This window comes from Magnolia sinica, chromosome 13 (assembly GCF_029962835.1).
Source record: "Magnolia sinica isolate HGM2019 chromosome 13, MsV1, whole genome shotgun sequence".
Classification (NCBI taxonomy): Eukaryota; Viridiplantae; Streptophyta; class Magnoliopsida; order Magnoliales; family Magnoliaceae; genus Magnolia; species Magnolia sinica.
In genome coordinates, this window is record NC_080585.1 from 37,283,753 (window position 1) to 37,301,594 (window position 17,842).

Sequence of the window (17,842 nt, forward strand, 5' to 3'; positions counted from 1 at the left end):
GATCCACATCAAAGGCAAGCCCCGCATGATGGGCAACCCACATTGAAAGTGGGACACACATGATGGATAGTCCACATCAAAGTTGGGCTCCACAGGAGGGGCAATTAGTAATGGTAGGTCTCACGTGATAGATCCACATCAATGTGGGACTCACATGATGGATGACCCACAATAGAGGTGGGGTCTACATGATGGATGGTTTACATCAAAGGCAGGCTCTACATGATGGGTGGTGGATATTGAAGGTGGGCCCCAAATGATGGAAAATAACATTGATGGTGGGACCCACACGATAGATGACTAATATCAAAGATGGGCCCTACGTAATGAATGATGCACATAAAAGGTCAGTCCACATTGATGAATGACCCACATCCAAAGTAATCCCTGCATGATGGACAACTCACATTAAAGGTTGGGCCCCCACAACTAAGCGGTCCACATCAAAGGTTGGCCCTATACGATGGATGATGGATATGAGGGTAACTAACAGATTTGATGGATAATTACTTATAACGTTGGAAGCCAAATAATTTTTCTACTGTTTTAGCGGGTGAGAATATTATTTACAAAATGTACTAGCTGGTTTAATAAAAAGGAACCGAGATAAAGCTACTCATGCCATAACTAACTTATCTTAAGTAAGCTATTATGCAAATGCCACCACTTACCACAGCAAAAAAAAAGACGGTAGACATTTCAGTACGCACCCTTCACACGGGCCAATGTAACGTGTATGGAAAAGATTCAAGGCGCTCATTACGTGTCTTTGCCAATTCAAATCGTTCGGTCAAAAAGTAGGAAAGTCATTCTCATCAGGTGGCCCACGTGGATAAAATGGAAATGGATGGCTGACAGAAGTTAACCAGTGATCCGTATACAATGCACACGTGTAGCCCAGCGGATGATATTTCTGGGGTAATGAATACAGTGACACACACATGATGAGTGGCTTCGAGCAAGCACGTGTTTATCATGTTGGCACGTGTAAGAGGCATACGTAAGGAAAGTGTGCTCCACCCGAACTTACCAAAGGATCACACTCCACGAGGGCACATGAGTTTTTCTCATGGACGGTTCGGATACACCAACCGCAAGCCACGTGTCCGACAGTGCGTGGCAGATGGATGGACCACACCAGAACAGGTCTTCTGACGCTGCATGTGGGTATTGTCCCATGTTTGGGGAGGCGCACTGAGTAATTCCGTACGCTATAGCGTACTGAGTAAATTCCGTGTGGCCCACCGTGATGCACGTGTCTTATCCACACCGTCCATCCGTTTTACCAGCTCAGGCATGCGACCAAAATTGAAGTATATCCAAAGCTCAAGTGGACCACATCATAGGAAACGGTGGGGATAATAACATCCACCGTTGAAGCCTTCTCAGTGCCACGTGTTTCCTATGGTGTGGTCCACTTGAGCTTTGGATATACTTGAATTTTGGTCCCATGCCCTAAAATGAGATTGTAAAACGGATGGACTGTGTGGATTAGACACATACGTCACAGTGGGCCCCACAGAGTTTACTCAGTACGCAATCCGCTACCCATCTTGGGAGATGGATGGGCCCACCAGAAGAGGTCTCCTGACGCTGCATGTGGTTTCAAATAGAGGGTCATACCGTACCAGAATACGGCAGAGGCTCTCATTGTAAAAAGGGCAAACGGTTCAAAATATACGTAGATCAGATGATCCTCGCCAACCAATCAACGGATTTTGAAGCAACGGTGGAAAATAAATCCAGTTAATGGTGGAGATGGGTCATACCATACGTGTGATATTGGGAACACGAAGCATCCATGATAGGTGCCCATTAGATGAGCGGTAAAGTGCTTCCTGATTTGGATGGTCTGGATTGATTGATTGCCTGCAAACTCCTACGTGCGTTCGGTGCCAAGTTCGAAATCTATTCCACGTCACATGCAGCGTACAAACAGGTACTCCATTCAGGACCGTCCAAATCATGGCCGCCGACGTTGATTAAGTGTAAAATAATATTCAGACTAATTAGGTGACTTTAACTGTATGATTTTGCCGTTGGATTTGGCAATTGACCATTTTCATCCTGACCGTCCATTTTGATGGTCATCAGATGGAAGATTCTTGGCATGTGTTCCATCGATCTTGGGGCCAATGATTTCAACCATCCGGATTGTCATGCATGCAGGCCACGTGCCACGTGGACGGCTTCCTCATTCTATTGAATTGTAGAATTGTGGGGTGGCAAACGCACAAATTAGTTTCTCGACTGCCATCGCACGGCGCCCCCGGGCCCCCACCGAGCAGCTTTTCCAAAAATCCAAGCGAAACATTTGTAAAGAATTCAGGGAGTTATTTAATACTCCAGCTGCATATTACGCTTGATATGCATGCACTCAGAAATTGTACACGTGGAATAATTTAACTCATATTAAACCGACTAAATTGTGAAAATCACTGTCATTAAATCACTTTCCTAAAAACATACTCGTTGAATAATACTAACCTCTGATTCATGCATACTCGTTTGTTGAAATAGGCCAGTGGATTATTTCATTTTTAACCGTCCAGCAAAGTCCACCAATCCGATAGATAGATGATGAAAGTAAATTAAATTTTGGTCTATGATGTATCTAAAGTGGGACACTTAATCTGTACAGATTAATTTTAATTTTTTGTATTATACAATTTCTAGATAAATTTCTAAGTGCCTGCGTATCATCCAGCAGACTCCGCCTGAGTATATTTTTTTTGTTTTTCTCGAGGAATTTGATACTCTGGCAGAGTTGAATGCTCACGCGCGTGCACAGAAATCGTAAACAATGTCAGATATGCAGCTTGAAATAAGCCGTTCAAAAAGTGGGCCCACTACAATAGATGGGTGAGATAATCTAATGCTCACAAGGAAACCTATTATTGGCATCTAATGGCTTGTTAGAACTGCTGTTCTGTCAAATTAAACCGTCCACAATGTGGGGCCCACATAGATGAGTTATAACTACAAAATGACAATGAGCCCACGATGCCAACGGTCGAATTGCTGGGAGATAGGATGCTATCAGCGCCGCGCCAGCTTAATCTTGTATTTACTTATTAGAACACCTTTCAAACATGCTTTGCAGGGGGCCTAACTTAGACTGCATCCCAAGTCTTATCAAATCTCAGCACATTGTGCTTGTACCAAACACACACCAACCCTAGATTGGCACTTGATCCCATGATTTAAGTGTTGAAACAAGTCTATCATTAAGCCATGAAGCTTTATACTAAAGATCATTTGGTATGAAAATTCAGGCTATTCTTAGCCATTATCTGGGCGTGGATTGCCTAGCAAAGCTATCAGCTATTAGATGGTGCTATGTGAGTCCCACCCATAATGTATATGTTTAATGGTATCTTTTCTTCATTTTGCAATCTCATTTTAGGACACAAGCCTAAACAAGAGGCCAATCCAAATCACATGTAGACCGCATCAATAGAAATAGTATTCATTGAACAGCCACCATTATTAACTTCTTGGGGTGACAAAAGTTTTACATGAAGTAAATATTTTGTTTTCCCTTCGTTCATGTACGTGTACGTCCATGTGACTTAATTAATAGGTTGAATGACAAGTAAACATTACAGTGGGTATTAGAAAGTTTTTAACGGTGGGTATTCAATCACCACTATTTTCTTGTGGTGTGCTCCACTTGAGATACGGAGAGCTGTAATTTTCTGTCTCATGTCCTAAAATGATAAGGAAAAAACAGATGGATGGTGAGGGTAAAAAACATATATCATGGTGGTGCGCACAGAGCACTTTCCATTAGCAATCTCTCTGCTGCCCGCATCCGTAGGCAATCCACCGTCCCCATCAACTGGAATACATTACAAGAAACATAGGAACAGCTAAAATAAATCCTTACCTGTTCGTTTCTGCGAAGTGCGGCCCACATGATGCATTGGCTACCCTGACTTTTGATGCAGGGGCCCCTGACTTTTGTTGCAGGTTGTTTGAGCCTCATACAAGGTTTGCTTAATACATACGGGACTTAAGATGTTGGATTTGAGTTATTTCTTTCAATGATCCAAACCGTTTATTTGATAAGGCTTACCATGGATTGGGGATCCTTAAATAATTGTCCGATTGAGCCTTTAAAACCCATTGATCTATAAAAAGGCTATCATGACAGTTCATATCAAAGAAAAAAAAAAGCCGTTAAAGTACTCCAACTAAAAGCTTTTATTTGTTGAATTTCCACCGTACAGCATGATAATCGTCATATAAACGGTTTGGATCATGCGAATATGACTCGCATTAAAAGGCTAAAGTCCCTCTGTAACTTATTAAATATACCTCGCGATGTATTCTCGCAAGACAATGCTGCGCTGATAGCGAGAACAGTACGATGGGGATTTTAATTTCCAACTGGCGCTCATTTCTTAACAGAGCTTTGCAAGGCCCACGCGCTCGTACAGGTAGGCTAAAGTACAGGCCACCACATATGCCAGCGTGGCATCAAGGTGAAATATCCAAGCCATCCATCATGTGGATCTTACCTTCTAGATGCTACATCCAAAAGATAAAGATGGTTAAATGATTAGGAATGCCATGATATTAGAAATACGTGGATGCATTAGTAAACTCCGGTTGATTTTTTTCACAATGTACATTTTTTTAGTTAATCGTGCCCCACCTAACTAGTGGACGGCTGACCTGACTCTTGGGGTTAGGTAATCTACATAGTGGTAGCCTATTAATGGATGGCTTGGATACTTTCCCCATGTGCCATGCTGGCATATGTTGTGACATGTGCATTAGCTGATTTGGACACGCATCTGAGCTTAGCAAAGGTCTCCTCAATAATTAAAATCATTATTAAAATGGGCCCCTCCCATGCACCAAAAATCTCGCATAAAAATTCTCACTGCTTCCATGAGTTGGCAACAAAGAAAATTTGGATAATTGTAAGAAACTGCCCTAGTTTTTTACAATTATAAACACCTCCCTGCTTATTTGAACTATTGAAGTACTTAGCATGTGATCTTTGAAAAATTAAATGTTTCACTCCTATGAAGTTACTAGTTGTAAACATGCAGGCCCACCACAATGCCTGTATATATGCCAATTTTTGACCCATTTAACATAATCACTCGGCCTACCTTAAATGAAAAACCTTAAAATAATTCTACCCTAACAAATTGGCAGCCCACCACATGGATTTGGCCCAATTGATGATTAGATTAGCTTGATTTTTTATGAAAAAACCCTTCAATATTCACGGAGGGACCTTGTTGTATAAGTTAGATGCCATTTATATTTAACACAGTACTTCCCACAAAAGTAAAATAAACTTTTAAAATAGGGGTATTTTTTGACATTTGGTATGAAATTCTCAACCATACTCTACAGTAAAGGGAGGTATTTGTAATAATCTACATCGAAAGGAAGGTATTTACAATTACAAAAAAAGCAAGGGGAAAGCACTTACCATCATCCGGTGAAAACATTAAAAGGAAAATAAAGTAAGATTCCCATATAAAAAGTTACATATTGGAAACCCAAAATCTTTGAACCAAATACCATGGATTTTGGATTTTAGATCCAGCTGTCATCAAATAGGAGGCCCATCATGTCAACGTTTTGGATGGATCACTGAACTATGCTCCTTGTCATGCTCATGCTCATGCTCCTACACGTACAAAGGGAAAACCTGATCTATCTGTGGTTGTATAGGATGACTGTTGTAGTTATACAAACATCTCTGTATGAGTTCATTGTGCTGTTTGTCAGACATCCTGTCGATTCATCGGTTGCAACACCTCCTATTAGGATTTGAGCCCAAAAACCTGGGCCATCCACAAAATTAGGTGGGTGTTGGGCCACACCATGTGTAATGGATGGGAATGCCTGCAATAGAAACTTTCACAGGTTGCATCCAATCCATTCATCCAGAGCTCGATCAGGATGAAGAGACATCTCAAAGTAATCCTGATCTTAAAACTCAAGTACATTGGCTTCTTCAAGTGATATCACATTGTACCCGTGCAGTGGCCTACTTGAGCTTTGTATCAAGTTGAATATAAAGATTCACAACAGATGGACGGGTAGGATGTCATACCTACATATGTTAATATTAGATGTTTAACGCAAGAGAATTTGATTTATCTATCTCAAGTTTAAAATAAATTTGAATAATTTAAAAAAAAATAAAGTTTAGCAATTAAGAATAAATTGCTTAGATATATAGGTGACTTTGAAGTAGATGGGTTTTATAAAGACAAACCACCAGGTTAGATTTTTCAAGAATTGAATGAGATTGAAAGGGAAATATCTTGTGACACTTTAATATTTTAGAAAATAAAGATAAGGTGAAAGAAGATAGCGCCAATGTGATACAATCTATGGAAGTTGAGTGTGATAAGGATGTTGATGTTAAAAATACTCTTTTCTTTTTAAAATGGGAAAGCATGAAATGTGGAGAGTCTAATAAACTTATCAAAGAAAATTTTGAAGACATAAAAAGTAAATACTATGATCATGTGATCTGAAATTTTAAAGGTGTGTATTATTAAGTTTGAAAATATTTTAATTTGTTGAGCTTCGATTGCATCAATTTTGATTGGATGAAGAGTAATAATAAGTAATAGAGGGTTTTGTTGAGAGAAGATAAGGATGAGAAAAGAGTCTAAACTTAAAAAGTTTTATAGATACAAAAATAATAATAATTTATTAATCGGTTTTTATGTGATTTTGTAAATGAAATACAACATATTGAAGTAACAAAATATGGAGTTGGAAAAAATTTGATTTTGAAATTGATTGGTGAAAATGTGAAAGTATATGTGGATGGGAAAAAGCTAATTTTTAAAGATAAAGGGATTCAATGATGCATTTATTATATGAAGCCAAAGGTCAAAATGGAGCATATACCAGTTCAATTTTTGACATAACATGCGGTTAACATGAATTATTATGTGATTACATAGATGAAATGCGATATCTTAAAGCATCAAGATGTGAAGTTGGAAAATTTTTAAATTTGAAATTGATAGGTGAAAATGTGAGAGTATATGTGGATGGAAGAAAGTTAATTTTTAAAGATGAAGGATTCAAAGATACATTAATCATATGAAGCCAAAGGTCAAAATGAAGCATACACTAGTTCGAATTTTGGCACAATATGCAGTTAACATGAATTATAAACACTGAATATGGTTCATGCTTAGTTCAGATGGCAATGATAGTTGTTGCATTTGATATAACTCAAGTAGAGCTTATATTCCTTGAGTCTAAAGATCAATAGACCCATATCTAACAAATGAAGGTTCCATGAACATGAGAAAAGCTACTATTTCATTACAAAAGTAAAATATCAGCTATCTTATATTCATAAGTCCTTAAAATATAAGGTAATCAGTTTTGCAAACCTAAAGTCAAATGGTGGATATCTTTCTCAGGTAAAAGACTGATAGGGATGAGTGAAAGTCAAGATTAAGGAAAGCTGTTAAAAATCTACTATACTTAATTTTCAAGTCTTGATAGAATTAGGATTTAAATTAGTAGTTATTTTATTTTTATTTTTTGCAGATTTTATTTCAAGTTTTAGTTGAAGTTAGCTTTCTATTTTCAAATGTGAGTAATATTGCCTTAAAGAAATTATAAAAGAAGAGATGTAGAGATGTAAAAGTAGAAATAGATAGATGGAAGAAGGGAGTTGAGAAAGCAATAAAATATATATTTACTCTTTTTTTTCTTTTCTCATATGTGCTGCGAATTATCTTAAAACTAGATGCATGGCTCCATTAGAGTTTTCAAAGGCTATATAACATGCTTCTTACAACATCAAGTGTTGCAGGGTGGGTCCTTACTCTTACTCCAGTGGTAGACTCTTAGGAGTTTCAACACCTGGTCGAAGGTTCGAGTACCCATGGGTGGTGAAATTCCACTACGGTGTGAGTGTGTGGTGGTGTGTGCGCGTTTGTTAAGAAAGTGTCGCGGGGGCATTTTGGTTTGCGACACGACAACCGGTGAAATATGCATACTACAATGGATCCCACACACACAATATGTATGATTTTAATGGTGAGACTTCTCATCTCAATCATTCCCCTTGGGGTTGTCCACTTCACTTTTGAATCCACCCAATGCACATTCAGTAGATGAGGTAGATCTTATTACTTTGAAGTCCGTACGCATCAGCGAATAACAATACTCCCACACGACTATGCTTTCATTATTTTAAAAAATTAGGTGATAGAAAGCGGTACAAATCAAATCAAATAAAAAATATAGGTACTCACTCCTAAAATTTATTATTTTAGGTGGTTTTGTCAAAATGGTGAGTGGGTTTTCATAAAAATGTAACCTTATTCAGTTTCTCATTAATCTCTGCAAGCACGTGTATCATCTATCACACTCTAAAAGAGTATAAAAGTTTTTCTTTTCATTTAAAAAGACCCTATTCCTCTCTCTCTCTCTCTCTCTCTCCAATCGATGGCTTCTTCCTCTTCAACCCAAACCAATCACCAACTCCTCCTTTCCTCCTCATACACGGCCACACCAGCTCCACCACCCACCCCTTCCAACCAAAACCTCCCTTCCTCCACCGCCTCCGATGCTCTCTCCCGCCTCCTCCACCACCACCTCCTCCCACCTCCCCTCCTCTCTCTCCCCTCCCGCCTCCGCCCTTCCCCTCCTCTCCCTCGCTTCTCCTTCCACCCCAACCTCACCCAATCCCTCTCCACCACGTGTCCTCCTCCCTTCTTCCAGCTCACCCACCACCCCATCCCCTCCCACCTCCCCAAATCCGCCGACCTCCACTCCCTCTCCCTCTTCCCTCCTTCCCACCAATCCCCTCCCGACACGTGGCCTCTCGGACACGACGCAGATGGACGGTCCTTCTGCTTCGACCCCGCCTCCTCATCCTCTCCCTCCCTCTCCTCCCTCACAGAACTCGCGGAATCTCTCGAGAAGGTCGGCCTCGAGGTCGTCGAGGCGCTATCGTGCGCCGTGGGATTCGATAACCCGCTGCGGGAGAAGGGAAGGGCTTGCTCATTGATGTGGGTGTCGTTACCCAACGGACCCGAAGACGACGAGGATGGGAGCGCGAAAGCGGGTCTGAATCCGGGTCGGGTTTATCCGTACGTAGTCGGGTTGCAGTATCAGGTTCGGCGGAGGAAGTACTCGCTGCTGGCTGACTCGGGTTGGGTTTCTGTCGAACCGGAAGTCGATTCGGTACTCGTCACCATCGGCGACATTGCGCAAGTACGTTTTTTTGTCTTTGAGCTTTGATCAGTACACGCGCGTGTACAACTCGCCTAATGTACACGCCACTAAATACGCCAGCTCGGCACACGGATGGAATATCCAAGCCGTACATTATGTGGACCTCGTTGTGTAGATGTTTCTATCGAAAGATAACGGTGATCCACTCAGTAGGTGGGCCACGATAGGGGGCGCTCAAAACTAAGGTGGGCCACAGTAGAGAGAACGATCTCATCCCTGAATTTCACTGGGACCCACCTGAATCATAAAACCTGTTGGCATGACCCTTCATCTTGACTAGAAGAAGAGTCTGAACGGCCTTGATTATATATACACAATACGGTGGGCCCACATGCTAATCAAGGGTCAGCGTTTCCTCTCAATGTGTTAGCTTTGTTTTGGCTCATTTGAGTTTTAGATTGGGCTGGTTTGTAGGGGTTTTCTAAGGGGATGCATCTTTTGAACGGATGGGATTCCCTGAATATATCACTGGGATGGGCTACCTACATATTGGATGGTTTGGATATTCGGCAGGTGCGGTCCACGGTTTAGCTGGCCCATCTAAGGTTTTCTTTGGCCGTACATGTTTTTATAGCGGGGGCCACGTCAGTCGAACTGGGTGATTTTTGGGCCATCATGTTGGCAGGTGCGAGCACGTGCGAGAGGCTCGTGTGTGTATATACAAGGGTTTGGTTAGGGTGCGGTGTCAGTGTACCACCGTACCGTACGGGCCCGTTCTCGACCCCCTTATTGCATATTAAATGATGATCTGAACCGTTCATTTTCTGGATTCTATGGTACCCGAGTTATCGGGAGAAGGTTGAACCGGTGCTACCTCATTTTTTGTCTCATGCCCTAAAATAATATGAAAAATTGGATAGACGGTGTGGATCTGACATGTACCTCATTTTTTGTCTCATGCCCTAAAATAATATGGAAAATTGGATAGACGGTGTGGATCTGACATGTACATTATGATAAGGCCCATGGAAGTTGCACATGCCAACACTCCGAGTTCTCCTCTTAACGTGTGAAATTTACATGGCCCCACCATGATGTATTTCTTAGGTCCACACCGTCCATCTATTTTCTCTGATCATTTTAGGTATGAACCTAAAAACAAGGTAGATCCATGTATCAAGTGGACCACACCATATTACAGAAGACTCTAATCAAGCTAATAGTTGTGTTTTACCTTAATCCAGGTCTGTGAGCTTATGAATAGGTTAGATGGGAAATAAACCTGCGAAGGTTTCAATGGTAGTTTGTTCAAACCCCACTGCTTTTAGTGGCATGGTCCACTTTGTCTCATTTTGGGACTCGTGCTCTAAGAATGATCTAGAAAAATTGATGGATAATGTGGATCTAATACATAAATCATCATAGGCCAGAGAAGCTCCACACGGTAAAAATTGTGATTGTGTAGTATGCAAGCTATTCAGAGTGAGAAAATCAATGTGTTTTGTGAGCTCTGTCATCAGCAATGACGTGTACAAATGAGAAGAGGCCAATGCGGATTTCTTGTTAAAGGATCTAGGATGCTAAGTGGGGCCCATTGTGATGTTTGTGAGAAATCCTCCTGTCCACCCCATTTTCTGAGCTCATTTTAGGGCATGTGACAAAAAATAAGGTGGATCCAACTCTTAGGTGGATAATACCACGTAAAACAGTAGTCATGGAAACAAGCACCACTGAGATTACCGACTTCTCAAGTGTTTGTGCTGAAAACGTTGTAGGCCTTATCATGATGTATGTGTTATATCCATGCCGTCCATTAGTTTTTCTAGTTCAATTTAGGGCATGGGCAAAAATTTGAAGTAGATCCATATCTCAGGTGGACCACACCACGCAAAACAGTTGTCATTGAAATGCACCATTAAAAACTTCCCAAGGCCCGCAGTGACGTTCATTTGTCAGATAGACCTGGATGAAGGGAAAACATAAACATCACCTTGATCCAAAGCTTTTATTGGCCCCCAAGAAGTTTATAATAGTGGTCGTTCAATCACCACTATTTCGTGTGGTGGGATCCACATGCGATTCAGATCTGACTGATATTGTGGGCTGATTGACTAAAATGAGTTGGCAAAATGGATGGACAGTGTTGATCACACACGTAGATTAAGGTGGGCCTCATCAAATTTTCTGCACGCCCACTCCTTTATAACAGGGTATAACAGTAAATAATAAATAATAAAGGGTGTGAGGGGCAATATGTCTTTTTATACCTCAAGTGTACTTTTCTGTCGTTCAGGGTTTAGGGTTTAATTTTCAGTATTTGCAAAGCATGAGCTTATTAATTTAAATATTTCAAAATCGAGCAATTACAGTTCGATGGCCCTAAAGGTGCGGTGCCCCATGGTCAGGGTACCACACATTGCTGGTTCTGGGGTCCCAGCCAAGTTGCGCCCATTGCACCCTTTGGTGAAATTAACACAAATTAGTAAGAAAATTACCAAAATATGTATTTACCTCCTCCATAGGGTTCCCCCAATTTCATGGAAGTGACTTCAATCCATCAATGTGGCTCCTAAAACAAAGTTCCCCACTTTAAGAGGAGGGTGGAAAAACCTAAAACCATGAAAAAACTACGAAAATATAGGTTTTGAGTGTGTATATCAGTCAATATGATGTCAATATGACCATACACATTGGCGATATACTGTCAATGGTGGAGAAGGATTGGTTGTTTTTTGCATTGGCTTTTGAAAATCAATGTGCACAAGCTGATATTTTGAGCCATGTTTACCACTATGGCTGCTTTCGACGGCGACACAGGCGCCCTACCTGACTCTCATGATTGCCAACATACATGTGTGCGAGATGTTGAAGCTGCTCATGAAGTGAGTTCCACCAAGTGGATGTCTTGGCCCAAAGATCATTTATCAGGCATGCAAAGAAATTGATGGTTAAAAGAAATTTACCAACAGTCCACATGCAATGCATGAGTGGGGATTTTCTAGTGAGCAGGTTGGATCTAGCACATGAATGCAACATTGTTGAATGTGAGTGGTGAGTACCAGAAAAGAGTACTCACTTCACATTACTCTTTTAGTTTTTTTCTTGTGTTCGATGGAAATGGAAAAGGTTTTCCATTGATGTGATGGTTTGGGATGTTTCGATATAAAATAAAAAGGGAAGATTCCAGAAAGCAATAGTTGCACTTTTCTATAGTTTGTACTAATTAGGTTACCATTCGCTAACAAATCTCTGATTTCTACTTGCTATCCAAACGAAACTCTTAAAAATGAAATCCCTTTTCCAATATTGTTAATAGAAATAATCTTTGGCCTTATGGTTACCTTTTCTTTTCTTTTCCCTTGGTGTATATGATCCAAACATCGACTAAAGGATCTCTTGTGATAATGTGTCTGGTTTGTAGGTTTGGAGCAATGGGAAGTTGAAGAAGGTGAGAGGGAGACCGGTGGCGAATTTGGGGAAGGAGGAGAGTGTAGGATCCTCTTCTTCATCTTGTGTATCCATGTGTTTGCTGGTGACTTTGTCGATGGACAACATCATTTCCCCACTTGTTCCATTGGCTGCGATGATGTTGGAAGATAGCCAAGGAAAGGATGGCGATGGTGATGGTGATGGTGATGGTGACAAGACAATCAACAAGTTTTGTGCATTTTCTTTTGAGGAATATGCATGGAGAGTCTACCATGAGCGTTTTCATTTCAAAGATCCACTGGATAGATACCGCCTGTGATGCCATACTTGGCTTTTGAGTGTTATATCTTGATTAAGGACTGCTACATTGATTTGTGCAAGGAGAGATCAAGGATGCGAATCGCAGCACAGAAGCCAACATTAGACGTGTGCTAGAACCAGGCCAGAACATTAGGTGGGGCCAACTAGAACATGCCCAGGTATGTAAATCAGGCCAATACACTCATGGGTGGGCCACATTCATTGAAAGAAAATCATCATCGGCCTATATTCAGTGACATGTATGGCTTTTCTGATGAGTGGACCAGCTCTGGACTGGATCTTCATGTGTATGCCATTTTGGACGTGCTGCAAGCAACACACCCGTTTGATTGCTCCTAGGGCAAATCACTTAGGGTCTCTCATCTTTATTTTATGGTGATTTTATAGTGTTGGGTGGGATATGTTGTATTTGTTTTGTACACATTTTGAAGAAGAGAAGGAAACCCCTTGGTGTTTGGCAAACAGAGTTTTCACTTGGGCTAGCTTTCTTGTGATTAGGTCCCATCATTAGGTGATCTAGGCAGTTTCATTTGGTGGGGCCTCCATTAGATGTGTCATGTACCGAAAATCTCCTCTCTTGGACAATCTCAATGCTTCAAAGGATATTTCTTAACCAATCAAGCTATTGTTGCCACTATTTGTTAAGAACCTAACAAATAAACCGAAGGCCCAAGGACTGATGGAGCGCATCAAGCTAAGCTCTTAAACCATTGGGATCCTTCCTTCTAACTGGGTGCTGCTCCCACTTTGAATCCCCGCTTCAGACTCACTCTTGCTCCCCCTTCTTACCTATTTATACTAGTTTACATTTTCAAAGGAAGGATTCTCTGCTCCTGCACCCAAATTTGTTGCTGCCAAACTTCACACAACCTAATGATTGCATACGCCTGATTTTTGGGCCATCATATTTTTATTATCGAACTTGGACTTTCAAAACCCTATTACACCCTAAAATAGGTTTAGATGTAAATATCTGCCAAAACTAGCGCAACGATCTGAAATTGTGCTAGCATTGTTTCTCCCATGTATGCCCTATAAAAGGTCAAGGTCTGAAATTGTGCTGGCATCATTTCTCCCATATATGCCCTTAAGGTCAAGGTCTGAAATTGTGCTGGCATCATTTCTCCCATATATGCCCTTTAAAAGGTCAAGGTCTGAAATTGCGCCGGCATTGTTTCTCCCATGTATGCATACATTATTTACCTCAAGCTTTTGTCTACCCCAATACCAAAGTTTTAATTGGAACTTGAATTCCCAACTCTTCAAAAGATTTTTCCATCAAACGGGCTATTACTGTTTTGCTTCGACATTAAGATCTTGTTTGGGTGCCTCTTAAAAATGAGTTCAGATCATGATTCTTGGTTATCAAAATTATGTTTAATCCGCACCAAAAAGAAAGATGAAATGGTGCATTTGGTTGCACAAAATATGATAAGATTTCCTGATTAATCAGTCTAATTTTGTGCAAAATATCATAAAATTTCATGATACTTGGTGTAGCCAGACACATCCTAATACCCAATTGCAATTATTAGACCCTGTTTGGATAATAGGAAAGGAAAAGAAAAGAAAAAAAAAAGGTGGGAGCACACCACCTGAAACTTTATTGGATAAACAAAAATTTACATCTGTTGGTGGGCACCAACAAAAGAAATGGGCCTCGCCTAACACATACCTAACCAAAACCGAGCTACATAAGCAAAACTAAAACATAGGCCATACCAGAAACTACCAACAGAAGCTTAAAAACTAAATATCAGGGTCATCACTGGCAACCAAAACTCTGTGTGACCAGCACCTCCCCACGCAAAACAGAGCTTACTTCTAAAACAGCCGAAGGCTAGAAAATGTCATCGAATTAGCTCTATATTGAGATCTGCCAGAGACAGCTCTCTTCATCCTACAGATATTACAAACATGACTTGCCTGACACAACACCTCACAAATGCCATCAAGGCATGCCATCATCACTCCATACCACACTACCCACACCAAAATCAATGGAGGCAAAACACTTTAAGCAGGCTACCATGCAGAACACTGGAACATGGGGAAATCAGCCCCACAATCCTGAAACACGCCCGCCATGCACATCAATGCCCTCTTCATTGCTAGTAAATTCCCAATCTTTTTCTCCAAGATGAGACCATCCAACAAAAGACACATCCTAAAGAGCCTCAGCTTCATCTGGAGCAATAAGCCATGACATCACAACACCAAGACTACCACCAGGCTATCAACAGAAGAGAAGCTGCAGCAGCCTCAGTAGCCGCAGCATCCTACTGCAATGGCGACAGCCTTCGGGCCACATATAACAATGCACCACACCAATGAGATGGGCTGTACCTCCGTCTTTTACAGCAGGCGAAGCAGCAACCGCGAGTCAAAGCAAGCTGCCAGACAAACCCCTATTGTAGTACAAACCCAGGAAGCTGCTCAAATGAACCTTTTCCAAATGCGGCCTATGCCTGCGTTCTCCATAGCCAAGATTGCTCTCCTCTCTTGGAGGGTCAGCCCTGCTTCTGAATAAGACATTGCCTCTACCCAAGCTCCCTAATCTGACCAGACTGTCCATAGCAGAATTTGCTTCCCTAATGATACAATAAATTTTATAATTTTATCTTATGGAGTTCTGATTCGATGTCTCCAATCAAGTACCAGATGTGCCATGGGGCAGAGGAGGGGCAATGAGATAGGATCTGGGTCAGGACTTTGGAGTCTGATTCTATAAACACATTTTGGATTGACCTTGTTCAGATAGAAAGTGGAAATCTCGTAAAGCTCTTAGAATAGTTACCCCATAACTTTTATACCTGAGCAATTGACCATAGTGTCTGGGTAATGATTGCTTTTTGAAATCCAATTCAACCTTTACCATAAAACTAAGTGAAATGTCTCTTCACTAAAAAAGGAATCCATTTTTATTTTATTTTTTTTCTGACTATTTAGCACTTGTTTGTTGGCAAAGAAAAAGAAAACTCAAGGGTTTTTCATTGTTTGGACTTTTTTGCATTGATAGTAAAGGGGGAAAAATAGATTAGAAATAGAAAGCATTAACCTTCTTCATGGTCAAATTCTCATGCACAACATTTAAAGTAAAAACTATTAAGAGAAATATGAGGTTCCCAATTTCTTATCCAAACAGGACCATCCAAATAGAATCCATGGGAATACATCAATGGATAACCAACCATTACAATTTTTTTTTGGGTTCCCCTTTCCCACAACCCATCAACTAAAATGAGATTATCTCATTTTAAGTGGCATGCAAACTGACTCTAAATTTCACCAATTAATGGAAAAACAGAGCATGGTAATTTCACGCAAGGTCAAATCGAGATTTCATGGCGGGGGAGAGTAGCTCCTTAATACAAGGGAGTTTCAAGAAGGCCCTTGTATCGGCAAAGTGATCAATTCTCTTCGTTTCATTTGAAGCATGAATGAATGATACAAAGCACTTCCCCACTTAGTCACGAAATCAATAACAGATCACAAGCATCAAAATTTGCAGCAAATTCCAAGAGTAAGATCCCAAGTCCCTTGTGTTCCTGGTGAAATGCCGATAGATAATACTTCTCTGTTACATGATTGTTTACTATACATAGCTACATTGATAAAATTTGGGTGATTGGTATGTGTTGATTCATGAGTTTCTCTTCAGCAGACTTAGAAACAACCTTCGATTGGTGGGAGTTTTCATGGCAAAGGCAGAAAAAGTTGGGGAAAGAAATGTTTATGCTGTAATAATTTTACATGACAGGAGATACTTCTCTTGAAACATGGATGAATGGAAGAAAGAAGCACTTTCCGAAGCTTCCTGTTATTTGATCATTTTGTTTATTCATTTCCTACACGTGAAGTTAGGACATTAATCTTCTACGGTCTGCTTACTCAGGAATTATTTGCAAGATGGTGAGAAGATTTTTTTTAAAAAAATTTTCATTTATTTTTAATTGATGCTTTACATAATGCTCAGGCTGAGGGTTTTTACAGTATGTTTGGGTTTTTGGTTTGTACAAGTGGGGACCATCACTCACTGATCCAAATTCAATATGATCAGAATCACTGTGGATGCCCCAAACACCACAGGAAATCCCTTAAGAGTGGAAGTTCCTGGCTATAGAATATATGGCCTTTCACCGGTTGAGTGGGAGCCCTTGCTGTATCTTATTTCTCAATTATGTCTCTGTTGGCTGCCTATTCATGGACTTGATAAATTTCCATCTAGAGCATTTTTGGTGCATGGACAATTCATAGTGGGCCCATTATATAGTTGGTTCGGATCACCAAACAACAGCCCCCACTTAACCAAACTGAAAAAACTGCCCAGTGGCATGCAATCATTCACCCAAGCATTGTATAATCCTTCTTTCCTTTTATTGAGATAGAGGGAGTGGTTTGCAAGACGTGGGAGAGAGGGTAGAGCAGCAGTTGTAAAAGTTTCGCTTGTTATGGGGAGTAATTTGATATTCAAGAACTCTAAAGCTGCACATGCGGCATACGTTAACTCAACTACAACCTTACAAGCTGTTTGACCCACTTTAGCTAGATACTGATCCAAAATTATATTTGTTTGAATGTTGAATTTGGGCGATTCGTTGCCTCCATTTTGACCATGCATTAATAGGGGTTCAACTTGAGCAGGTAGGATCAGGTTGAGGGTTAACCTGACCCAATCTGAACCCGAGAGGACTTGACCTGACTCGAAACCCAACCCGACATGCCCAACTTGAGCCCAACACAAATTCCTCTAACCCGACCCGACCCAAATACATGTGATTATTCCCAACCCGACCTTACTAGACCTGTATTTGTTCAACCCAAACCCAACCTGATGTCAACTCAGGTTGGCATTTTCCAACCCAAACCCTACCCAAGGAACATGACAACTGACCCGACA

The 17,842-nt window shown here is 40.8% G+C and overlaps 1 protein-coding gene across 1 annotated transcript; it reads left to right on the forward strand.

Annotated features, from left to right (window-relative positions):
* Positions 1-8,417: 8,417 nt before the first annotated feature.
* Positions 8,418-13,559, forward strand: LOC131223598 (uncharacterized). Its single transcript, XM_058219034.1, has 2 exons — positions 8,418-9,231; positions 12,614-13,559. Exons 1-2 carry the CDS (start codon positions 8,461-8,463, stop codon positions 12,938-12,940), a joined length of 1,098 nt encoding a protein of 365 aa, XP_058075017.1. The 5' UTR covers positions 8,418-8,460; the 3' UTR covers positions 12,941-13,559.
* The last annotated feature ends 4,283 nt before the right edge of the window (positions 13,560-17,842 follow it).

Bases quoted from the DNA above. Each gene is read 5' to 3' on its own strand.
- LOC131223598 (XM_058219034.1), top strand. From the start codon at position 8,461: ATGGCTTCTTCCTCTTCAACCCAAACCAATCACCAACTCCTCCTTTCC. The intron at 9,232-12,613 runs GTACGTTTTTTT...TCTGGTTTGTAG, and splicing joins CCATCGGCGACATTGCGCAA to GTTTGGAGCAATGGGAAGTT.